General features: G+C 34.5%; 1 protein-coding gene across 3 annotated transcripts in view; it reads right to left on the bottom strand.

The window, feature by feature from the left end:
• FAF1 (Fas associated factor 1) overlaps nucleotides 1-26323 on the bottom strand; it is a 473869-nt gene that overhangs the window by 224107 nt on the left and 223439 nt on the right. For all 3 annotated transcript variants that reach the window (XM_046660423.1, XM_046660421.1, XM_046660422.1), the window contains one exon: nucleotides 17366-17471. In XM_046660423.1, coding sequence (XP_046516379.1) covers nucleotides 17366-17471 — 106 coding nt within the window. The remainder of the gene's footprint in view (nucleotides 1-17365; nucleotides 17472-26323) is intronic.

Here is a 26323-nt window from a genome sequence, read left to right as displayed (position 1 = left end):
GGGACTCTTAGATATCACATACGTATAATCTGCACCAGTACCTCTATTTATATAGCAGGGAGAGTGACCATCAAGTCCTCCATTTACATCCTCATCAAGACCATTGTGTTGTACAGCTTCAGGAGGTGGCATTTTCAACCTGCATTGCCATATATCAAGCAGGCCTGACACTAGTAGATGAACTAAGGCAGGGGAAGGGAGTTGAAAAGTATAAAACACTAACCCGATGTGACGATTCCTCCTCTTTCCCCTCAATGAAGTTATCAACAACTTTAAGGTCAACAACCAGAATATCACCAACTAGAAGAATCTCCATAAAAGTTCATACAAATTATTGTGAAATAAAAACCATTCCTCTTTTTAATGGATTTCTAATGGACTATAGGTGATAGATGTAATTTCCCCACAGATAACACATTTTTCTAGCAGAATAATTAATATCTTTTTTTCTCCATACAAAGTATTCATTCTACACTCAAATACAATTCTACTAAATTCACAGTAACAGAACAATACTGATGGAAGCACTATGAAAATTAGCTACTGAAGCTCTGTATGATGATGTAATCAGCACCCTTTAATAGTACCTCTGTCCATGTTACCACCATGTAGAAAAGTTGGTATTAAAATGTTTGGGATGTTATTCTAGTTGTATAACAGACTTGCTATCAAATAGTCAAAAACAAAGTAAGAATCTGTCCCCTTCTAAACAGTTAACAGAAATGCTTGCAAAGCATGATTCCATAAAAATTCCAATGTTTAATAATATCACACTCAAGAGAAATTCCCTCTAACATTACAAGGTCCATTTTCTCTTGCTTTAACTTCAACAGAAAGGGAAGATATCTAGTTACTATCTCAAAAAGAGATCTTTAAATTCTTGGCAAACATTGGTAATTGAAACGTGGTGTTCTTATATACTTTATCCTGGTGGCATTATCCCTAGTTCTTTAATCTTCCTTTTTGATACAATTATTCAATTTGTAGGTGTACCTCTCAGGTCTCCATATCCATTTTTTGTTTTCATTTGTTTCTTTATTAAGTGTACAATTCAGTGGTTTTTAGTATATTCACAAACTTGTGCAACCATCATCAGTAACAAATTCCAGAATATTTCCGGCACTCCCTAAAGAAACACCATCCCTCTGCCCCAAATGGGCAAAAGACTTGGACGTTTTTCCAAAGAAGATATACAATGTCCAATAAGCACATGAAATGATGCTTGCTCAACATCATTAGCCTTTAGAAAAACACAAACCAAAACCAAAATGAAATACCATTTCACATCCACTAGGATGGCTATATCAAAAATACTGAAAATAACAACTGTTGTTGAGGATATGGAGAAATTGAACCCTTTTGCATTGCTGTGGAAATGTAAAACGGTGCATCCACTGTGAAAAACAGTATGACGGTTCCTCAAAAACTTTTACATAGAATTATCATATGATCTAGCATTTAACTTGTGGGTATATATCCAAAAGAACTGAAAGCAGAGGCTTAAATAGATATTTGTATACCCAGGTTCACAGCAGCATTATTCACAATAGCCAAAAGGTGGAAGTAACCCAAATATCCCCTCAATGGGTGAATAAACAAAACAAAACATGGTATATACATACAATGGATATTATTCAGTCTTAAAAGGAAGACATGATGTAAGATGAATGAACCTTGAAGACATTATACTAAGTGAAATGAGTCAGTCACAAAAGGACAAATACTAAGCCATTTATGAGGTTCCCAGAGCAGTCAAATGCAGAGATAGAAAGTAAAATGACGGCTGCAGGGGCTGGGAGGAAGAGAGAAATGGGGAGTTATTGTTTAATGGGTATGGAGTTTCAATTTGAGAAGAAGAGATTTCTGGAGATGGGTAGTGGTGATGGCTTGCACAACGTCAATGTACTTGATTCCACTGAATTTACATTAAAAAATGGTTCAAATGGTAAACTTTATGTTCTGTAAATTTTACTATGATAAAACCACGGAAGGCTGGCCCCATGGCCGAGTGGTTAAGTTTGCGCGCTTCGCTTCAGCTGCTCGGGGTTGGCCAGTTTGGATCCTGGGCGTGGACCTAGGCCCGCTCATCAGGCCATGCTGAGGCGGCGTCCCACATGGCAGAAGAAGAAGGACCTACAACTAGAATATACAACTACATACTGGGGGGCTTTGGAAAGAAGGAAAAAAAAAAAAGATTGGCAACAGATGTTAGCTCAAAGCCAATCTTAAAAAAAGGAAAAATCATATATATGGCAAATGTAGATATTTTTTGGAAAGCCAAGTATGCTATTTATTTTGTTATATTATTTTAGAACTCTGAAAATTAGCTTAAGTAGGGAGAGAGGTGCACAAAAACAAATTTGTACACACATAAATATGAAGATTTAAATTGACTTTTTAAATTTATTAAACATTCTACGAGTACACATGAAGACCACTGTGCTGTGTGTAAATTACATTATATTTCTCATTATGTAAAATTGTTGCATATAAATAAACAATTATTTAAATATATTTAATATTTTGAATGCATTGTGTTGTATAACTGGTGGTTTATTACTAATGAAATGTAAAAAACAGAAACAAATGACAAAACAAAAGCAAAATAACAACAAAAACCCTGCACTCGTTAGCAGCCATGACCTACTGCCCTTCCCCCTCAGCCAGGTGCCCCAGGCAACCACTAATCTACTTTTTAATTTTTTTTTAATAGAGTTTGTTTATTTATCTTTTTAAAGATTGGCACCTGAGTTAACACCTGTTGCCAATCTTTTTCTTCTTCTTCTTCTTCTTCTTTTTCTTCTTCTCCCAAAGCCCCCCACTATATAGTTGTATATTCTAGTTGTAGGTCCTTCGAGTTGTGGCACATGGGACACTGCCTCAGCATGGCCTGACAAGCAGTGCCGTGTCCATGCCCAGGATCCAAAGCAGCGAAACCCTGAGCCCCTGAAGCAGAGGGCGCGAATTTAACCACTTGGCCAGGGGGCTGGCCCCTAGACTTTATTTTTTTAGAGCAGTTTTAGGTTCACAGCAAAATTGAGAAGGTATAGAGATTTCTCCTATACCCCATGTCCCCAAACATGCACAGGCCTCCCCATTATCAACATCCCCCACCAGAGTGGTATATTTATGACAATTGATTAATCTACACTGACACATCATTATCATCCAAAGTCTGTAACTTACATTAGGGTTCACTCTTGGTGTTGTACATTCTATGGCTTTAGACAAATCTATAAAGACATGTATCCACCATTACACTATCACACAGAGTAGTTTCACTGCCCTGAGTAGTGACAAAAGTAGAGACAAAAAGTAATCTACTTTTTGAAAAGTAATCTACTTTTTGTCTCTATACATCTGTCTATCCTGGGTATTTCATAAAATGGAATCATACAAATATGTGGTCTTTTGTGTCTGGCTTCTTTCACTTAGCATAATTTTTTGAAGATTCATCTATGTGATAGATGTATCAGTACTTTATTCCTTTTTATGATAATATTCCACTTATGGATATACCATATTTTATTTATCCATTCATCAGTTGATGGACATTTGGATTGTTTCTATGTTTTGGCTATTGAGAATAATGCTGCTATGAATATTCATGGACAGATTTTTCTGTGGACATATGTTTTCACTTCTCTGGGTATACATCTAGGAGTGAAATTGCTGGGTCATACGGTAACTCTATGTTTAAGTTTTTGAGAAACTGCCAAATTTTATTCCAAACTACTCTATCATGTCACATTCCCACCAGCATGTCTGAGGGTTCTAATTTCTCAACATTTGTTATTGTCATCTTTTTTATTCTAGCCATCCTACTGGTGTGAAGTGGTATCTCGTTCTGATTTTATTTTGCAATTCCCTAATGACTAAAGATGTTGAGTAACTTTTCACGTGCTTACTGTCTACCTTTTCTTGAGAAATAGCTATTCAAATCCTTTGCCCATTTTTAAATTACGTTATTTGTCTTCTTCTTATTGAGGTGTAAGAGTTCTTTACAGATTCCAGATACCAGTCTCTTATCCATATATGATTTGGAAATATTTTCTCCCATTCTGTAAGCTGTCTTTTCACTTTAATGAAGGTGCCCTTTGAGGCACAAATGTTAATTTTGATGAAGTCCACTTTACCTATTTTTCCTTTTGTTGCTTGTGTTTTTGGTGTCATATCTAAGAAACCATTGCCTAGCCCATTCCTATGTTTTATTCTGAGTTTTATAGCTTCAGCTTTTACATTCAGGTCTTTAATCCAATTGAGTTAATTTTTATATATGATGCGGAGTAGTCTGACTTCATTCTTTTGCAAGTAGCTATCTAGTTGTCCTAGCATCATTTCTTGAAAAGACTATTCTTTCCATGTGGAATTGTCTTGGCAAACTTGCTGAAAATTAATTGACCTCAAGCGTAAGGGGTTTATTTCTGAACTTCCAACTCTATTTAACTGATCTGTAGGTCTATCCTTATGGCAGTATCATAGCCTTGATATTCACATAGAATTTTAATTCACTTACCACAAGTGAAGCTAATAACATCAAATCAATACCATTTATTTTCATTGCATCTCAGTATTAAAAAATCTTATGTATTAGGAAGTCTTATGTTTACGCAATTCACTTTTACAGTCTTACTGCATAATACATATTTGAGGTAAAAGTCTACTTTAAGACAAAAAATTCTTTATTATTCAGGAAAAAAAATCTCCAATTACAGAAATTCAAACATCATGGCAACAGAGGCCTCTATTTCAACCTGTAACCTCTTAAATAACACCTTAGGGATTAAAGGGATATTTACATTCCATAGTAACACATACACATATTTACACACACCATGACTGCCTACTGACCAGTTTTCTCGCCCCACTCCCCATGCTAACTTGAAGCACATATGAAATTTCTAAATTCACATTTTATCACCAAATTTTAGAACCAGAAAAATCCTTTGAAAGCATTTCCTATTTTTCATATAAGCCCCAGACTCAGCATAGTTAAATGAACTGCCCAAACTCATATAGCTAGAAAGCAAAATATCAGCTATTAGAATCCAAGTTTCCAAATTTCTTTTCAATCACTGGATGCCGACCTAAGCAAATATTAGCTCATTCAACAATCATTTAAAAGGCACTAGGCACTATACTTGGTGCTACAAATGTGAAGATTAAATGACAGAGATCCTGCCCTCAAGGAGCCTACCACGAGAAGAAAAACAAACATAAAACAAATAACAGGACAGCAGCGCTGCAACAGAAGCGTATATACTAGGTTCAACAGGACACAGGGATTTTATGCATATTTTAAGGTTCCAAGACATTTCCATTTGCACTAGCAAAAACTTTTGAGTTTCTACAGTTCTATATTATGAAAAAGCCAAACAAATGAAAAAGAAATATCAGGCCACTCAGGGCTAGTTGAGCATGCAGTTTATTAGTGGCAAGAGGATTAGAACTCAGATTCCCTACATCACAGTGCAGTGATCTTTCCACTCTCACAGCTAACTAACTGCCAACTGAGAAATAACTCTTAGTGTCATTAAAATCTGTAACACTATATCGCTAGATTCAGAAAACATTTTTTAAAAATGAGCTTTAACTTCATTTAGAAAGAAAACACCAAGAAAATACGTGGCAGATACTACAAATTAAGGATGACATAAATCTGTTTTAAAGAACGAGTTCTATTTTATACTTTTAGTGCAAACTATCTATTCTGAGTCTCGTTTTTAACAAATAAGTGAGAATTCATAGCCAAATCAGAGAGATCCTCTCCTAATAATCCCCTTGAGAAAGTACATATTCATGTCAACATTAATACTTGAAACAGAAATAGTTGGATAACTTCACTTTTGCAAATGCCTTCAGTTATAAATAATCTCAGCAATTTATAGAATCTTCTTTTTTAATTCAGTCATTCATTAAGTACACCTACTCTGTGACAAATTCAGTGGTAGGCCCAGAAATAAAGAGGTGAATTTGACACTTTTCCTGTTCGTAAGGGGCTCGTAGTCTAAGAGGGGAAATAAATAAGTAAACAAGCAATTACAAATGAGTGTGGTAAATGCTATGAGAGATACATGTTCACAGGGAGAAGAGGAGCTCAGGAAAGAGACACCTAACCTGAATAACCACAAATTTGATTACCCAGATTGAATAACCACCTAGCTCACAACATTTGGCTTCAGATTACTTTGACAATTTCAACAAATCAATTTCCTCCCTTCAGATGACAAAGCCTGGCTATAAGTGAGGTCATTCAAAAACACAGAAAAAGAAAAAGAAAAAAGAAAAAGATGGCATCATAGTCTCTAAAACCATTTCCTGGAAATCTAGAATAAGTTTTGAGCAATAAAGGATATGTATATCAACAACAAAGATGACTAATTTAAGGAGTCAGCATTCCTTTAAATTTATGATGTATACATGTTAATATATCAATCACATTTACTTCAGAGTCATGCTTTACACATTCCTCCATGCATTACACACAAAAATTGGTTACAATATTTGAAATTACAATTACCAATAGAAACCAAGACTCTTAAGACATTTTGTTATTTCTCAAATTTCAAATTCCAAGTGATCTATGTGCATATCTGTTCTCATGAACAAAAATTTTCACCTGCAAGAAAACAGCAGCCTTTAAAAACATCTTAAAATTCCCTTTTTTACAATGTGAGGAATAAGGAAAACATCTCCCAATTCAACAGAAATGAACTGATGTTTAACTAATATTCTATTAGTATTATTATTAGACATTATCAATATATCTCTTAGGAGGAAATATCGCACATTTTCATACGGCAAAGGCAGGTATGTAAATGTAAAGCGCTTTTGATAACAGAATACTAAAAGGACTAGAAACAAATGGCAACAGCATATTTTGAATTTAACATACATAATCTATATAACTCTAGCATTTCTTTTTGAAATGGTTTTTTAATAAAACTGTTAACCACAGAATCAGGAATCTCACTAATCTCACATATAATTGATTTTATTTAAATGTGATTTTGGTGATGTTTTCCTTCACAACGATTATGGAATCTCTTCTATATTTACTGCAGTAACTATCATAATGTGGTAACAATACACCTACAAAAAAATTATGACAAGTATGAAATCAATAAAATAGAAAAAAAAAAGCCAGCAAAATACAAGGAAAGAGGCTGAGAAAGTCAACGTGTAAAACAAGATTCCAGTTCATCTGAAATAAAGCTGTATTTTGCCATATAGATCTCTAACTTTCCTAAATACTTTAAGAGTTTCCAATGGTACCATCTTGGATAGATATTCACTATACTAACATTTAGAATAAGCTTAGCTCTATGAGAGAACAACGAGAGAATTACATAAATGGACACAAATTAATGCTCTGGAAATGTGACATATTCAAGAGGTCCAGCAGATGTGTAAAAATTCTAGAGCTGCTTATCTTTAAAATCTATAAAATGAAAGGTTCAGTCTCTTTTATAAGATGGTTTCTCTCTCTTTCTCATTTTAGCTGCGTGCTTTTTTTTTTTAACTATCTGCCTGCAAGGCAAAGAAAAAATGTATCAATATTAAATATTCTCCTCATGATCAACTTGAAAACAATTCAGATTATACCAGTCAATTAGGAAGTCATGGCACCTTGATCTCCAACAATGAAAGAGAAATTACAATGTACAAGATAGAGTCTTATTTAGAACATTTTCTTGTTCTCTCACTCCATAGGCTAATCCTGGACTTCCTCTGGAGTGTATCTTATGCTGCTCTCCCAAAATAAATAAATAAGGTTTGCAGTTTCCCAGATGGAGTATTTAATCCTAAATATCCCCACACAAATATAAGCCTCATTTCTTTTTGGTACAGTCTTTGTTTTGGATCAGGAGAAAATATTCTCTGGATGCCCATAGTAATTTCAAAAGCTTATCTAAAAGGTTCCTCTCATCTTCTTCTAGAACTGGTCAAATCCCAATTGTTTCTTCATTGTTCTTTTTTTTTAAGTCTCTAAATCAACCCTGACAAACATCTGGCTTTTATTCTTATGCTTTCAATTACTTCCAATTTGTGAGCATTTGACTTTTCTAGCATAGAGTCCCTAGGAAATTATCCCATAATCAATGTGTGGAATAGCTATAGTCAAAAAGGGAAAAGATTCCTTCCATGCCTTCATCTACATGGATACCATACTTCTGAACATGACAGGCTAAAACTCTGCTGGCATTTAAAAAATTCTATTTTGCACTCGAAGTGCAAATCTAATTTGTTTTCCACTGTCACTCATAGGACTTTCCCAGCATTACTCATTTCCAAAGTACCTTCTTCCCTCTTGTTTCCTTCATCCCCTTCCATCAAGTGTCCATGTTCAGTATTATTTCTCCCCTTGCTCTCCCTCCACCCTCATGCATTAGCTGTAAAATAGATGTAAAGCTTGGTGTAAGTCCAAAAATTTTATGATCAAAATACATACTTAGCAAATTGTTTGGCTAAATCTTTCATGTATGATGAAAGATTATTACCACAATTCATTAGCAAATTATAGACTTTGAAATGTAGGCAGACAAATATTTGGCCCTGTATCAATCAATTTGGACCAGCTGGGTAGAAATTCACACAATCCCAGGAAACCCGGGAAGTGAGGTGCTCTTTCATTTTTCATTCACTTGAAACATTAAAGAAAAATTATCATTCTATAAAAATGTCCACTTTTCAAGAATTCAGCAGAGCCATTTCAGATTGAATTTTATTTTCAGTCAATTACTACTTTAGTGACCAATTAACTGATCGTTTTTCTTGCAACTGACTATGGAAGAATAGTGCCTAATGCACACAGAGGCACCTTAAGGTTTGACCGTTAGACTCCAGTTTAAAAGCTAAATATTTAATAACGGTCCTACTGCCCTAAAAAAGGGAGGAGGGGGTGTCCTTCTACATAGACTAAATCAGCCTGGAAACTAACTTTGCACTTATTCACGATAAATAATATCATTAACATTCTTCCTCTGAGCCTCCCTAGCCCAGTGAGGTGACCCTGTACAAAGATTCTGATTGATCTATCTGTCTGTTTTGGTTAAGCTACAAGGCCGTATACGAGGACAGCTGCACTTTGGGAGCAACTTAAAACAAATTTCATCTTAGTGGCATCTAATCCACTGCTTGGTACAAGACGCATGGAAAAGTCAGTGTCAAAATTAAACAATGCCGGCTTTGCAATGAGCAGATGCTTTTGCCTTGCAGCTGTAAAAACCTTAAAACAATCCAGTACTCCAGCGTCTGGTCACGCAATGACCACAAAGCAAGGAATACATTTTGTCATTTATAGAAAATGTTTGCTACGAGCTTTTAAAGTCTTTTTTTCTTTAAGAAAATGTTTTAAAAATTAATAAGAAGAACATATTTAGGATAATAAGTAATTTAGCCCTAAATTAAGCAACAGGATTTTTAAAGTATATTTGCCACACTATGTTTGAAAAAGAATAATGCCTTGATTAGATAATCTAAGTCATACACAAAATACATTAGACAAGAAAAAAATGACCACAAACAGATGTTTTAAGATGTTTTGGCCAAATAACCTTTGGTATATAGGGATAAACATGTAAAGAATTTTCTACATGCAGGCTTTATCTTGGTCTATCTTATGTTTATGCGCACTTTATATTCACTTATCCATCCTTTGATTTACTTCCTTGTTTTTTGTTTTTTGCTGGGGTGGAGTGGGGAGAATAATGAGGAGTTTATTATTCTTATTTTATGGCTGAAGGATACATAAATGTTAAATTATGTCTCAGCTTAAGGAACGTGGTACTTACCGAGGTCTATAAAGAAACTGTAGTCTTTTGCAATCCTTACCCTACAGGAGAGAACCTCATCTCTGACATTCAGAAATCTAGGGGTTAATATTTTAATACTGAAACAAACTCTTCTGCAAGAAGAGAAAGATTCCAACTACTGTGTCTGTGAAACCAAAGAACCAGCCCCATAGAAGTAAGCCATTGCATGGTCATGATCAATCCACTTCCGCTAACTGATGTTCTGGCTTTAAAGATAACTTTTTACAGTACCTAACTAGAAAGAATCTTGTAGTCTTACTTTTATTTTAAATAGTCTATAGCAAAAAATTTTTTTCAGCAAGTTTTTCCTAATCATTCAAATTTTTTCTTGAAATTCTTTTTTCCCTATGGATATCAATTAATTAACAGCTCATTGCTTATAAGTTTCATTGGATGGTTTGTTGGTTGAAGGTTTGGGGATTCCCCTTACATTCCTCCCCACCCCACAACTTATATTTCAATGAGCAAGTCTCAAAGCAATACCACATTAACAGGAAATTAATCCAATTTTATTTTAAATATCAAAGAAGGCATGCTAACTTCTTCATTAAGTCTTTGAGAAATAAAACCTAAAATATTTTTCCAGTTGTTTTTGCATTTCTATATTTTATTTTCTAAGAATGTAATTAAAATGTATTGACAAAAAGCATATTGGTTAGTTATGCCTTTTTAAATATAAACTCTAGACATTTATTTAAAGATACAGGCCAAACTTAGAAATGAGCTTTTCTATGAAATATTCACAATTATTAAGTTATATATTATAGGTATGATTTTGTTGCATTCTTTGCTAATAGCTATAATTAAAATAAACTTGAAATATGGTGTCAGTAATATGTGCTATCAAACAAAACTAAACCATGCAACAAAAATATATCACAAGAGAATTAAACTTCAAAATATAAAAACACACAAAATAACTGACATGTATTCTAAGATGCTATCCCTTGTATCTTAATCTATGTAGCTCAGAATAAGAATTAATTATTTTATAGTGTCAATATTCCAAATTAAAATATTGTACACTAACAGCTTTAAGGATAAGGAATAAGTATAAATTTGTACGGACTGGGTTTGCTTATATTTTTGTTTCATAATACCTTTGGTTAATAATCAGAATTACGCTAACAAGAACTATGTGAAAATATTTTGTTTAGAAGTATATTCCAATTTAGGATTATTAATTATACAATTCCAATTCACATTTAATGTACTTTAATACATTACATATTTTTATGGGACCATGTAGAGATTTGCAAAAATGGTTGGCTCAAATAAATGGTTCTCTTTTAAGTGGATTTTATCCCTTTAAGTTCATTCAACAACTGCAATATATTTTTAAAGTATATATTTTACTCACAAAATACATATGTAAGTCACAAACCAAAAGCTAACAGATGTGTGACTTCTAATTAGTTATAATAATCTCTGCTTCAATGCTATTAGAATGAGCCTTTCTTTTCTTTTGAAAACTAAAAAAGCTTTCCTTTGAATTTTAAACTGTCAGGGTGCTTCAAAGTCAATGTACAAAATCTGCTTTGATTAAAATTTTAGACATCTACAGTGATAACTTTATGAAAGGAAAATATTAAATTATAATTATCCTAAACAGACACAGTCTTGTGAAACTAACCCTACATTCATGTTAAAACACAAAGAGTTGAATATAATGAATTTGATTCATCCTCGGACACAAAGCGTCACCACAGTAAACTCAGTCAACTGTTGCTCTTACGCCTATATTCATGGTGCTTAAATAGCGCACTTTAAAACAAAAAAAACTCCAATTGGCTTTTCATATATCCACCCTCCCCAAAAATAACGCACTTGAAAAACTCAAATGATATGAAAGGCTTCAAGGCCTCTTTTCTCCCTTTCATACTGCTTTTTTTTATTTCTGTTTGCAGTAATCTGCCTTTCTCTTTCTCTTTCTCATTGCTACAGAGCAAGCGAGGAGGCTCAGAGCTTTGAAAAGGGGGCTCAGTGTGTAATGGGTCCACTAGAATTAATTTACTTGCACCAAATCCATTGAGCACAGAGGGGTTTTTTTTTCCCCTCTCTCCCTCTCTCTCTCTCTCTCTCTCCCCTCAAATCATTTGGAGTTGAACGCAGCCCCCAGCCTTTGTAATTCTAGTAAAGCACTTAAAGTGCACAGTAGGTGTTCATGAGGACCATCTGGTCAAAAGCAAAACAAGCTGCTGATTTTGCCTTTGAATAGAATGAAGCAAGTGTGAATTAGTCTCTTCAATTAGCACTATTACAACCTGTCAAGTGCATATTGTAAAACAGGATTATTACAGTATTGGTCACCAGTGCAATTATTTACTCTCTGCCTTTTCTTGCATATAAAAATGTCTTATGTTTATTAGTTTCTGATAACTGAACATAATTTCTCTTAACCCAAGCATTTCAAAACTACCAACATACAAATTACAGATTATGAAATGTTGAAATGTGGTTGGCCAAGATGTTAGGATACACATATCTTAAGTAACAAAGGACAAAGCATTGTCCTTATTTATTAACACAATTTCATTGTTTTTATCTTCTTAAAATGTAGGTTAAGAAATACTTACATGGGCTAAAAAAAAAATTTCCAATAGAGATTATTTCAAAACACTTTCAGAGGGAGAAAAAGACTAGTCAGATTCAAATAGCTGCATTGTAAATATTACTTAAATTTATTTCCTAAGGGGTTAATTTATCAAGAAACACAGAAATTCTCAATATTTATAAAATGATCATTTTCTTCATTTGAAGTGGTATGACTTCAACAGATCTCGGTTATAAAATCCAACTCGAAACTAATAATATATATGCATATTTAAAAGAAACTCATGATCTCCCTTTCTGAAAGCTGAATAAAGGCTTGAATTCATTGCCCAGTTGCTTAAGAAATTATATCTCTTTCATTCTTGCTAAGATGTCATTTGTGGTTTCAAATTTTAAAAATCAAATTATGATATACACTAATTAAAATGGGTTCATTCAAATTGAGCTTATAGATGCCGTTTATCTTGCAGTAAAAATAAACCACCTAAACTTTTAATTAAATAAGCACAATTTATTTTACCCTCTTGTATATGCATATTCTCTCCTACCCTACTCTTCAGTTCTGTGCCATCATCCCCTACCCTCTCCATACTGGAAAACAAACAAACAAACAAAAGCAACTATACTTAAAAACATTTACAGAATAAGCATCTTAGTTAAGAAGTTATAGTCAACCCACTACTAAAAAATTGCTCATTAGTACAATCTGTAAACGACTACATATTTAATTACTGTTAATGATCTCGAGAATTAAAGGAGAATAATTCGAAATACATGTTAGTCAAGCAAGTTGAGAAAATATCAAGCAGAAAAATAGACACAAAACTCGACACAAGTTTCAAATTTGCAGAATCAGAATCAGCCTCACGATTTCACAATTATTTAGGCAAGATTACTTTTAAGGACTGGTATGATTTATGTATACAATTCATTTCTTGTTGCTAATTTAAACTATTGGCTTCCCACTTGACAACCACTTGTATTAGTATTGAAATGCTTTACCATCCCATGTAAGCTACATCTTTACCGGTTGTCGATTTTTCCCTTTCATTCCCATTAAGAACTAAATCAACATTAATAAGAACAGTGAGAATTCTAGGGTAAAGTGAAACTTGGAAGAGGATTTAAATAATTCCAATAGCTATTCATCGTGCTTCTCACTATAATAGATAAGTAATACTCCATGATTCCACACCAAAAATACTTAGGTTTCTTATCATTGTTATTCTGGATCATGTGTGTATTCCTTAAGTTTGTATGACATCTATAAAGAAAAGTGGATATTTTGCCTAATAGAAGGTTTTACAATAGAAAGATGGACAACAAAGAATTAGTTTCCAAGAAAAGTTGGCTTCATTTCAGGGACTTTATATCCTTTTCCACACCTGGGTTTAGGATTTGCAGTAAGCAAATCAATCTTTTCTTTCCTTTAATTTAACCGTTCCCAAGTACATTTGTAACCACAGATCTTTAATAGTATTAGACAGAATTACTAAAGTATGTAAAATTAACTGTTTAAAAATCTGAATTCTCAGTGTAGAAAATTCATTAAAATAAGGTAAGCTTATTCAAATTTTCAAGGAAATTCACTCGTTTCAAGTGTGGCAGGTAGCTAGTTTAGGACCCAAAAAGGTGGACAGATTGTCACAAAATTATTATAATTATTATTTGATAATTTTCATAAACTATTTTGTCATAATGGAAAAAGAGAAAAGATTTTTATTCTTATGACAACTTGCAACTCTTCATTCTGACCTTTTTATACTATCATTGCCTTTTCCTCAAGTAGGAGGATAACGTAAGTGGAAGGATTTGTAAAGAGCTTAAAAAAAATAACCTCAATATCTAACTAGCTTAAATTAAAATCTAGAGCACCCAAAGGACATAAGTCACGCATTGTGAGGCAAAACACCACAGAGCCAGAGTGAACAAACATTTGTGCAACTGTGGGTTCATCACCACTAGCTTGCGTGAACATATGGTCACAGAAGAGTTCATCTGAAACACAAACTGCTTCTAAGTTTTGTTTTCTAATTCACTATTTTTAAAAATACATTTTGTCTAATTAAAAGTTGAAATCATAGTGCCTTTTTCAATCCTATTTAATTTAATAGAAATTTCCCTCGGGGGGGAAAATATTACAAAAGCTTTCTTTTAAAAATACAAGGCTTTCAAAAATTAAAAATACCAATAACTGGTAATTTTTTCCACCTACAACAAAAATAATACATTACTATACTGGGGAAAAAATCAGGTTTTTGGTTTTTTTACATTTCTTCCTTTCCTTTATCTACTGGTCAAAATTCATTCCTGGACCTATTAAACAACATCGAAAAGAAATTTCTAAAACTGGTGACAGAAAATAATTTACAATTTAGGATATACAGCATCATTAAGCTTCCACATTAATAGCAAAAATCCTGGCATTTATAAAGTAATACTGCAAAATCATTTCAAGATTACATTTTTGTTGTGTTCCAAGCTGATTTTCAATCATGCAACAAAAATTAATGCACATACTTAAGTGTCACTGTGGGTTGCATGACTATAGCATAAGAACTTCTTGTTCTCCTGAATCCCCCCCACCCCACCCCCCAGGTATTCCACAAGGCGAAGGAGAAAAGTCTTAGAACTAGACCTAGAGTGGGATCCTAGGCGTAGACAGTATATCCACATTTTTTCTAAGTTGTACAGAATAAAAGAGCCTATGTGTACCCGTCTACTCACAGAAAAGCAACTGATACTAGAAACAACTGCATTTATTTTTTCCTGGTAACTAGCATTTCAAAACATTATTTTAAATCAACTATAAAAAGGAAAAAAAGAAAAAGAAGAAATCAAACTGTTGCCAAGAAATACATAAGAACATCTGTTTTTGCAAAAATATTTCTGGGATATTTTTGATTTAGAAAATGGTATGAAAAAGATTTACTGTTTTCAAGTCCTTGAAGCTTAAAATAAATTTGATAATCTAAATAGCAGGCCATGGAGAACAGTTTCAGCCAACTGTGGCACACAATGGCACATTTGCAGAATTTTAAATATTTCTTTTAATAATTGATGTAGTCGTTTTGAATCATTCTGCATAGGATATCAGGTGTGAGCAGATTGCATTAACGCTGCTTAAACATTTCAACTTGTCAGTATGGCCAACTCGATTTCGGAAATATTTGCAGTATTTTCCCATCGAAACAGTAATAAAGGCAAAATAAATATATGCCACTACTTTATAATCACCGAACATTAATGAATATTTTATGTCTTTTTAAATCTCCCTGTTTAATTTAAAAGGGTGAAATTAAGTCTCCTCCCTGCAATATGCCAATTATCTGTAAATCAAACAATAACTTGGCCATTATGCTCCTTTTTGTTAATATAAGAGAAGCTAATTTGAAAACATTGAATGGCATTTTTAGACTATCAGTTTAATAGTCCTTTCTGCCCTCTTGTGGGAGAAAGTTGAAACACACTCAAACTATAGAAACTGGAATTGTAAAAGAAAAAAAAAGGTAAAATTTTAGCTATAAAAATTTCATTCAGAAAGAAAAATAAAGCAGTCTATGTTTATCCATCCTGCATTATACTCATCTTCAATTACAAAAAGTAAATCAACAGAATGAAATTTAACTCATTCTCTTTGCTTTTCTTGATTAAATTGGAGTTATTTATTTGAAACTAAATTTATATATTTTAATATACAATTTAAGTTTTACTACCATGAAGTTCCCAGAATAACTCTGTGATAGAACCATAGTTAAACATTATTTCTAATGTAAAAACAACGATTCTTCAAGGAATTAAAAATTTTAATTTACAGAATAGAACACATATTATATAGGTTAAAAATGAAATGTCAATTTATATATTTAAAACCTGGAAAAATATCAAATAACTCAAATCTATGATTCAAATTAGGGGCCAAGAATAATTTTTAAGATTTTAGTTTCTAGTCAACAAACTATTCAAGTGATAAACAGAAAAAATAAACTTCAAGCAATGAGTTATTTATGCCAAATTCAGAAGTTGAAATTCACTGACAAAACAAAAAGAAAGGAAACCATGAAGAGTCTAGCCATTACTGAAACAATTCATACACTTCTGAAAACTGATTAAGGTGAAAACAGCTTGTTTTTCAATATGACATTAGTAATTATTTTAAGCAATGTAGTCCAAGAAAACATTTATGAAATAATCCAAGATTAAGCATGATTAATTCTCTTTATAAAAACATTAGTAGATAAATGACTGCTGTATTCACAACTTACAAGAGACAATGTGACACAGTTGTCATTTCAGTGTTTCAAAACATAAGTCTTGTCATAGCCCTACACATTTTTCCCCCTTACGGAAATAAATTACTGGCTTTTAGGTGGGTAGGGCCACAGGCAAGAAGGTACCTCTTCTCTCTTGGGGGAGGTTCTTTTTTGAAACAGTGGCCCTGGTTGGCCAGGCTGAAGAAAATATTGACACTATAAATAGACTCTTCTCAGATATTCTGAGCTAAATGACTGACGATCTCCAACAGCATCTCACGGATGCTGCCCAAGCCTGGGATGGAGCTGTTTAAGAAAAGCCTCCTCAAACTCCTTTTGGAAATAGGCAGGGTACACATTATAGATAATATATTTGAGAACAACCTTTCAAATAAAATATAAGCATGTTCGAAAATGCATGCTGTCAACAATTTCCGAATTAATATTTTAAATAATTACTATACAACAATGAAATACATCACATAATAATGAGTTATTTTTAAGCAGGTTTTAAGTTGACTATTTTAAGAATTAACAAGAGCTCTCATTTACCACATCTATCTTGCTAGGTCAAGTCATTTAATATATCTACAGTAATCATTGAAGCTCTAGTTAATTAAAATTAGGAACCCAATAATGAAACATAAAGAGAAATTCCAACCAGACCAGATAAGCCCTCTATAACAGGGTCAACATTAGCTATAATGAGCTACCTTTATTCCCTAGCTGTGAGACATAACTCACCTCTTGAATGGTACTGCTTCCTGAGAAGTTCAGGTTGTACTCCCGCTGGACTTCTCGGTGGGTGATGATCAGCATGAAGTTTTGATTTAATGACTCCTGCAGGGCACTGAAAGGGTTGAAAGAAAAACAAGGAACTCTGAGATGAACAAGTTCTAACTTGCTTTACAGCTAGCTGCAAAAACCCCAGGAGTACCATAACCTCCACACAGGCATGTCTGGGCCCAATGTTAGCATCTTTTCAGCTCCTAAAGGCAAGAGAGCATGCTGAGAACAACCAAGGGGAGCTAACCTGTTAACTCCTTCTCTACCAAGGTGTTTTTAAACTTCAATTCTACATACTTTGCACGTATAAGAATTTTCTACAAGTCATATGCTATTGCCCGCATACGTATTTCTTCCAAGAGAACCAAATTTGTCAATTATATCAAATTCCAAATACGCTACTAAAATGTATACTCAAAGGCTCTGGTTCAATTCCAAGTGAAATAGCTGTTCTAGAAAAACAGAAATATGAAACTATTGTTTATGTTCATGCATGCTGTATAAGAATAAAAATATTATTTCAGCCAAAATTCAGAGGATATTGACATCTACAAACCTTTAATTGCTATACCAAAATTCCTTCAAAATAAGTGTGCTTTCACTTAGGACTCAGTAATACATAGAAACCAGAAATTGGATAATTTAGAGGAACATTAAACTCTACACCAAAGATTCAAAATGTTAGAAATGTGTGAGAACCATGAAGAGTAAATGAAATGAGCTACGTAAATTAAGAAACATAAATCACGGTTTTATTCATTTTTAACAATATCAAGAAGCACTATTAGCACTGAAAACAAAAATCTCGCATTATTCCAGGCGCTAAGGAAACCAGCGCAAATGATATATAGTTCCTGTCCATGAAAAGCTTCATAATCTAATAAACAGACATAGAAACAGCCACAGTATAACGCAATAGGTACAACTGAGAAATTGAAAAAAAAAAGTACAATGAAAACTGAGAAGGAAGTGCTTAACTCTGCCTCAGTGAGAGAGGAAAAGGATTGGGGGAAAGCACAGAAGAGAAGAAAAATATAACTTGAAATATGAAGGATAAGTAGGACCTTAGAGTTTATTGAACACCTACCTATGTTTATGACACCGTTCTAGTTGCTAAGGATACAGTGATGAACAAGAAAAAAAAGATTCCTGCTTTCATGAAACTTACATTCTAGTAAAGGAGACAAACGATAATCAAGTAAATAAATAATTTTAGAGAATGCTAAGTGCTGTGAAGAAAATAAAACAGGATTATAATATAAAAGGTAATGGGGGGGAGGTGAATGGAATTATTTTCAACAGAATAGTTGAGGAAGCCATCTCTGAGGAAGCGACATTTAAGTTGAGGCTGGTATGATAAGAAAGAGATAGTAGGAGTCTGATCATGTAGGTCCTTGCAGACCTTAGTAAAGAACTTGGTATTTATAGTAATTACAAAGGAAAGTCATTGGAGGGTTTTACACAGGAAAATGCTTAAGATCTGACTTACATTTATACAATATTATTCTAGCTGCTCTGGCTACAGTGAGGAAAGAGTGGAGGCAGGGAGAGCAGATAGGAGGCTACTCCAGGCAAAAAGTGATGGTGGCTTGAACTAGGGTGGTAGAGGTGGAGACAGTAAAGAGCTGTCAGGTTCAGATGTATTTTAGAGGTAGATGCCAGACAATTTACTGATGGTGTGTGAGAAAAAATGTAACCCCCAAGGTTTCTGGCCTGAGCAAATGGAAGGATGGAATTGTATTTAACAAGAGAAAACTGGGCCAGGTTGGGTGGGGAAGTTGAGAGTAAAGTTTTGGATATATTAAGTTTAAGATGCCTATTAGACATCCACGTACAGTTGTATACAAGAGTTAAAGGTCAAGAAAGAGAGTTCAGAGCAGGAGAGTTGACAGCATATACATAGTATTTAAATTCTGTGGCCAAAAGAAATCACCTAGGGAAACAGGTCACTTAAAGAAAATGAGAGAGGCCAAGATGGAGCCCTGGAGCATTCCAATAACTGAAAATCAAGCAGAGGAAGAGAAGTCAGTGTAAAGAAGACTGATAAATGGTCAGTAAGAAAAGAAGAAAACCAAGAAAGTCTATTATACAGGAGCCAAGAAGTAACTGTTCGAATTGGAGGACATGAGCAATTATGCCAAATGATGGCAAGACATTAAGTGCAGTAAGGGCAGAAAAATGACATGTTCAGGCAATTGTGAAAAGCTCAGTGTGATCACAACGAAGGGTGAGTGCAAGGAGCGCGGTGAGGCTCAAACAGTAGGCTGGGTCAATGTTCAACATACCTATGTTAAAAGAATTTGGGGTCAGAAGATGCAAGTAATGGAAAGTCTACTTGGAGTTCCAAGGCTTTCATAGGTAGACCTATTTCACAACCATTTTCCAAAATTTTACTTTTGCTCTAGAGCTTGGCTGACTTCCCCTCATGTCAAAAACATCACTCCATACTCACTTCAATCTCTGTTCACGTTGTTCTCATTCTCCTTCCTATCTCTCCGCTCCAAAATACTGCAGACCTTTCAGAATACCTCATGGTCTACCATTTGTATTTATTAAAGATCTCCTCTTCTCTGAATTTGTATATCATACACTTCATTAAATACTTAATTATAGCATGTTTTGTACAGTTTGCTTTGTTTCATGTGTAGAAGTCCTGAATTCAAGACGATAAGCATTTTCAGGGTAAATATCTTAGTATTCATCCGTATTTCCCTTGGCAACTAGCATACTAAAAAGTGATTCAACTCAATCCTATAAATATTTAAGAAATAGTTCTGCATATTCTGAACTGCATATAAAGAACTACTAATTCTCAATTTTTGAGCCTACCTATGAAATGCCATTTTATTCAAAAAATTGTGGTTTAGAAAAGTTAAGTAATTGCCCAAGGTTATGCAGCTATAAAAAGATGGAACCCAGTTTCTAAACTATCTTTGATTTTATATTCTTTACATGTCAGCATCCTACCTCCCAAATGGCTGGGCTGCTTTGGAGATACAGAGATGAATAAGACTCCTGCTTGTTAGCAGTTCACCATTTGTTCTTTCTATAATTATTCAATTCCTAATATTTGCAATAATATAGGACTAAAAGACAATCACTGACCTCAAGACAGACTATTCAGAGAGGTTAAAACAGATGTGAGGATTGTAGAGAAAGAAAAGAGTACTATGAAGTACTATGAAGAAGAACGGATAATAATTTGACCAGGAGATATGTAGGATGATTTTAGACAGAGACTAGTTTGAGCAGAGATGGAAATGGGAGAACATAGGGAAAGGTGCAGAAAGCAAGGAGGAAAAAGTGTTATGGGGAGGTGAAGAAGAATTTGAGAAAGAGAAAACTTGAACCTTAAGGACCTACATTATGGGGGCTTCAAATGCTAGGCTAAGGAGCTCAGAATTCTGGAAGTCTGGATTATTACATAGATCCTCCTTTATCTTTACATACGAATCTACACACTTTTAATACTTTTAGTGCTTGCCTTTATGCAATTCCTTAAATGTGTTTCTTGATCTTGACTCGCAGACTTGTGCACTAACTTTGCAGAAAGGTTTGCCAGGACCAGCACTGACTGCCAAACTACTTTAGAAGATCAATTTAGTCTAGTTCTACAATTCCTCAATGGTCCTAGCATAGGGTAAGAGGGCAAGAAAAATGCCTATGGCTTTAAACTGCTTGGGAGTCACACAGCCACCAGATTTGAATCCCTGTTCCATCACTTGCTAGTTATTTGACCTTGAAAAGTCAATGATTCATTCGTTCAAGAGTATTTATGGAGTGTCTACCATACACAAGGTGCTACTTTAAGCACTTAATTACTCTGTAAATTCTCAGTTTCCTCTTCAGGAAAAGGATAATAATCCTTACTTCATAGAACTATGAATATTAAATTTTAGAAAGCCAAGTGGGAATTTTTATTACATATAAGTTTTAAGGTGATCTGTTATAACTTATTGAAAACAGAACACTTTCGAGGGGTACCCATACTTTAAAACCTTACAAGGTTACAGTGAAACATTAACAAAAGGATTTGTGGTGATTTTGTGACAGTTACTTTTCATGTTTTAGTGCCATTCCTCTGCGAGAGTTCACAGAGAGTAAAATCTTTTTTGATGCATTGAACATAATTGTATATTAAGCCTAATGTTATCCAGACTCAGGGTGTTCTTTTTCACACAGGTCTTTTTGGGGGTTGATATACCACATTCCTGTTCCTTGTGAGAATGATGTGTTTGGAGGAGTAAGCTGAGGGTATTATATATGACCTTAGACTCCGGCCTGATTCATTCACTTAGCCATTAATAATAATGGCTAACGTTAAATGAGTGCTACTATGTATCAGGCATTAAGAGCTTCCTGTCAACTTTATGAAGTTATTATCATTTTCATTTTACAGATGAGGAAACTGATGTTAGGTTACTTACTTGCTTAACGTCACACACAAAATAAGGAGCAGTGACCAGGTCTAACTCTTATGATTCGTCCTTCATGTACTCAAGAAGGGAACCCAGTAAGATCATATTTCTGTTTGGAGTTTATTGTGGGATGGGCAGACAAGCAAACTTACAATTCACATATGGTACCATTTGCTAAGAACTCTAATACCAGTTTTCCTAAGGTGCTATGGAAATACAGAGGAAGAATACCTAAATTAAACCAAAGAGGCTTTTCACAGAATCTGACATGTGAACTGAGTTTTCTTTGTTTTGTGAGATGCTTTTGGAGGGGGGGGGAGCAGGGGGACCCAAGGCTGTAAAGAATTTATTGTGGTGATTTGCATAATTTGCAAAGACTTTATTGCTAAAATATTATCTAGGCAAACTGATTCCAGCTGCTGCTTAGCAGAATGAGTTGAGTCTTCAAGTTGCGGCATCTAGGAGCGATTTTCTCCAAGTGTCTTCTAATGGTTGGTGAGGATAGTCAGCCATGGTTAATCCACCTTCAAGCTGTCGGTCTTTTACTTTCAAAATGCAAAGTAATTCATGCTACTTCAACTTTTGACCTTTAGAGTACTCTGAGGATGACTGCCAACCAAAGCAGTAGTTGAGAAATAATATGAAACAGTTTTTTTGTGTGTGAGGCAAATTGGCCCTGAGCTAACACCTGTTGCCCATCTACTTCTTTTTGCTTGGTGAAAATTGTTGCTGAGCTAACATCTGTGCTAATCTTCCTCTATCTTATGTGGGATGCTGCCACAGCATGGCTTGATGAGCAGCACTAGGTCTGCGCCCGGAACCCAAACCTGTGAACCTTGGTACACCAAAGTGGAGCCCGCAAATGTAACCACTATGTCACTGGGCTGGCCCCGGTTTTGTTTTGTTTTGTTTTTAATGGTGTGTTTTTGCTTCAATTAAAGGAAGAAGTAAAGGTGTAAGCAAACGTAGAAAATTTTTAAAAGCAGTTTGAATTTTAACTCAATGCAAGAAATGGTTTTCATAGAATATCTATTCTCCCCTCACTGTTTTTTAATTTTTTATTCTCCATTATGATTTTCCTTTCAGTTCGAATATTTGCATTTACCACCAAGGGGATAGTTTTGTTTCTACAAACATACAAGGGCCATTAAAACCTACTTCTGCTCTACCCTCAAATACAGACTGAAATTAATGTTCAAAATGTAATGAGAATCATAACATTTGTCCCCAAGCTTTGAGCTATTGGCTATTTGCAAAAAGTATAATAGAATACAATGAATGTTAAAATTTTTAAGCAATGAGTAAGCAAAGTGCTAGACATTTTCACAAGTAATATCTCATAATTCTCCTAGCCAATTTCTTAATTTTAAAATTGGGGGGCAGGGAGTAAAGATATAAGAGAGGTAACTATAAAACAACAGATTAGATGATAGATATCCACTCCTCTAAGATTTTCAGTTTTAAAACTAAGCGTTAATATCTAAGCCAGCAACACAATTCTAGAAACAGTTTCAGTATGACATCCTTTTTCTGCTTTCTTTTTTGTCCACAAGTCTTGGGTTCCCAGTGTTCTTGATTAGCAAAATGTCCACCTCTGCCTGGGGAGATCCCATTCCAATTTAACTATGAACATTTATCAGAAACATCTGTAAAATATCTGCCTTCTAATGAGTATCAATTTCATTTTAATTCATTGGCTTAGTTTAATACATTTTATACTCCCCTCCAGTTTTTTTTTATAAAAGAAAAACAATGCACAGCATATTTTAACACACAGGCCCCAATAAATCAATCTGAAGCTGTAGACACTTTTATACATGTGAACACCAAAAGTCATAAATTATTAGCCTCCATGGGTCAAGTACTGATAAAAGCAACAACATTAAGAAAATGAATGTAACAGTCTTTATTTACCATCTTGACTGAGTCTATTTCACTTTGAGAGAGCACTTTAGTGATCCACTTAATGCAGAAAGCACATAGCTATTTCAATACGTATGATGTGGCGATCTTTCAAGGTTAACTTAAGGCTGCATTATGGTAGTGAAACAATCATTTGATCATCATGTAGCTATACACCTGTCACTAATTCCCGATTAAGAAGAGGAATGGCTTCACTCCTGCCAAACAGCAGCACCCTATTTCATAGGGTAGCACAGTAGCAGGCAGGGTGTCTTGCATAAAGAATAATAACAGCAATTTAAGGATTTCCTTCCCAGCAATCCTTGAATCAAGAAGTCCTCTTAAAGTCTTCAGGGGGCAAAAGATTTGGCCAGACTAAACATAGCCTTCCTATCAAAACAGCAACACTTCTAGAGGAAGCACTCATTGTTAGAAAGTATAAATCCATCGACATTAAACAACCAGACTAGGAAAAACAGCAAATTCGGACGTGGGCTTCAGGGTTGTTAGGGACTGAAGGTTTCTGTCTCCCCACGAATTCACATGCTGACAGCCTAACTCCCAATGTGATGGCATCTGGAGGTAGGGCCTTAGGAAAGTGATTAAGTTTAGACGAAGCCAGGAGGTTGGGGCCCCTATAATGGGATTAGTGTCCTTATAAGAAGAGGAAGAGAGACCAGAGCTTTTTCTCTTCTCTCTCTCTGCCAAGTGAGGGCACAGAGAGAAGGCAGCCATCTGCCAGCCAGGAAGAGGGTTCTCACCAGGAACCAAATCTTCCAGCCCCTTGTTCATGGACTTCTCAGCCTCCAGAACTGTGAGAAATAGCTTTTGTTTAAGCCACATAGTCTACGGTATTTTGTTTTAGCAGCCTGAGTTGACTAATATAAGGGCTTTTAGGTGTACTGTATTCCTAGCACTCAGGTAAACAGCTGCCACCAGTTCAGCACAGGCTTCTAAACGGCTCTCTTTTAAACACCTGTATATACACATCCAAATTAAAATCTCACTCATTAAAATCCATAGCAGAAAACAATATGCTTTTGTCAAAAGTCATGTAACTAGGGGATGGTTAAGAATTGCGCATTTATTGTATGTAAATTTTATCTCCATAAAAAATTGTAAACTATAGGGGGCCAGCTCCGTGGCCGAGTGGTTAAGTTAGTGTGCTCCACTGCGGCGGCCCAGGGTTCGGATCCTGGGCGTGAACATGGCACCACTCGTCAGGCCACGTTGAGGCGGTGTCCCATATCCCACAACTAGAAGGACCTGCAACTAAGATATACAACTGTGTACGGGGGGGTTGGGGGGATAAAGCAGAAAAAAAAAATTGTAAACTATAAAAAAATACTTGAAGAATCTGATAGCTACCATTTTTTTGCAATGAAATGGGCCCCATATTTTTAACTTCAAAAATACAACACACTTTTAAGCAATGTAAATGGGAACCATGAATTTGCTGCCATTGTTACTTAATAATAATAATAATACATATCCACTGACACATATGGGCTGTTGTCAGCGAAATTATACTTCTCAAATCAATGCTGTATATGTAGTTAAGACAGGGAAAGTATTAACACCAATACAGGGATTGAAATCTCCTGTTTCATTCCTGCTGTGTGCGTATGCTATTTCTTTTCTTGCACTAGATATTTTAAACAAAAATATCAATGTAAAATAATAGGCTTAGAAGGTTCATTTACAATAGGTTTTATTTTGCAAAGATGACCTGATCTTAAAGCAAAAACAGCAGTTTCTTTCAAATTACTGTGACTTTTTATTATAAAAACGTAAATAATCTTGGAATGTGCTATTGAATTTTTTATTAATACTTTACAATTTATATCTCTCCAAAAGGCACTACAAAATTTTCTCTCTTTGGGAATACTTTATGATCTACAATGATCTTATCATCTTTTCAGATACATCAAGATTTTGAATTAAAAAGCATGACACATGGCAATTTAAAGTTCCATTCTAAACTTGCAGAGTCATATGAGCTCTTGTCAACAAAAGATCAAATTTACTATAATTATGGATTATTTACACTAAAACAAAATAAGAAATCAATATGTAAATGTAATGTTTGTTGTAGCTAATGCAGCCAGCAATGACAGATTAGGTTCAAATAGCAATCAGTTTGAAAATCTGGCACATATGTAAATGAGCTAGGGACTTGATGTTTACATTTGACTGTATTTCATTCAGGATTTTTAAATTGTCTCAGGAACAGCATAAAAATAAAATGTTAATCTTTCCACTATAAATACAACCTGAACCCTGAACATAACTAACACTAGATTTTGCTCCTGTCCAGCTAAACTAACATATGATGCTAATAATTCAGAGCTGCAGATTACATCATTCTTAATTAACACTCTGCTACAGTTGTTAACATCCTCCAAGACACCATGTTATCATCACCACAAGTTCTGTAACAATCTTAAAACCATGTTTAACGAAGGTTGGCCTCTTACTCTGCAGCTACTTTTATTGCTTTCTTTGCTGGCAATTAAATATGTCTAAATAAACAAACATTTGGTTTCACATAATTCTTAACATTTTTCATGATGATTTCAAAGTTCAGGTGTCCTTA

Source organism: Equus quagga, chromosome 5, assembly GCF_021613505.1.
Source record: "Equus quagga isolate Etosha38 chromosome 5, UCLA_HA_Equagga_1.0, whole genome shotgun sequence".
Taxonomy (NCBI): Eukaryota; Metazoa; Chordata; class Mammalia; order Perissodactyla; family Equidae; genus Equus; species Equus quagga.
The sequence above is the reverse complement of the archived record's forward strand: the minus strand, read 5'-3'. Positions and strand labels throughout refer to the sequence as shown.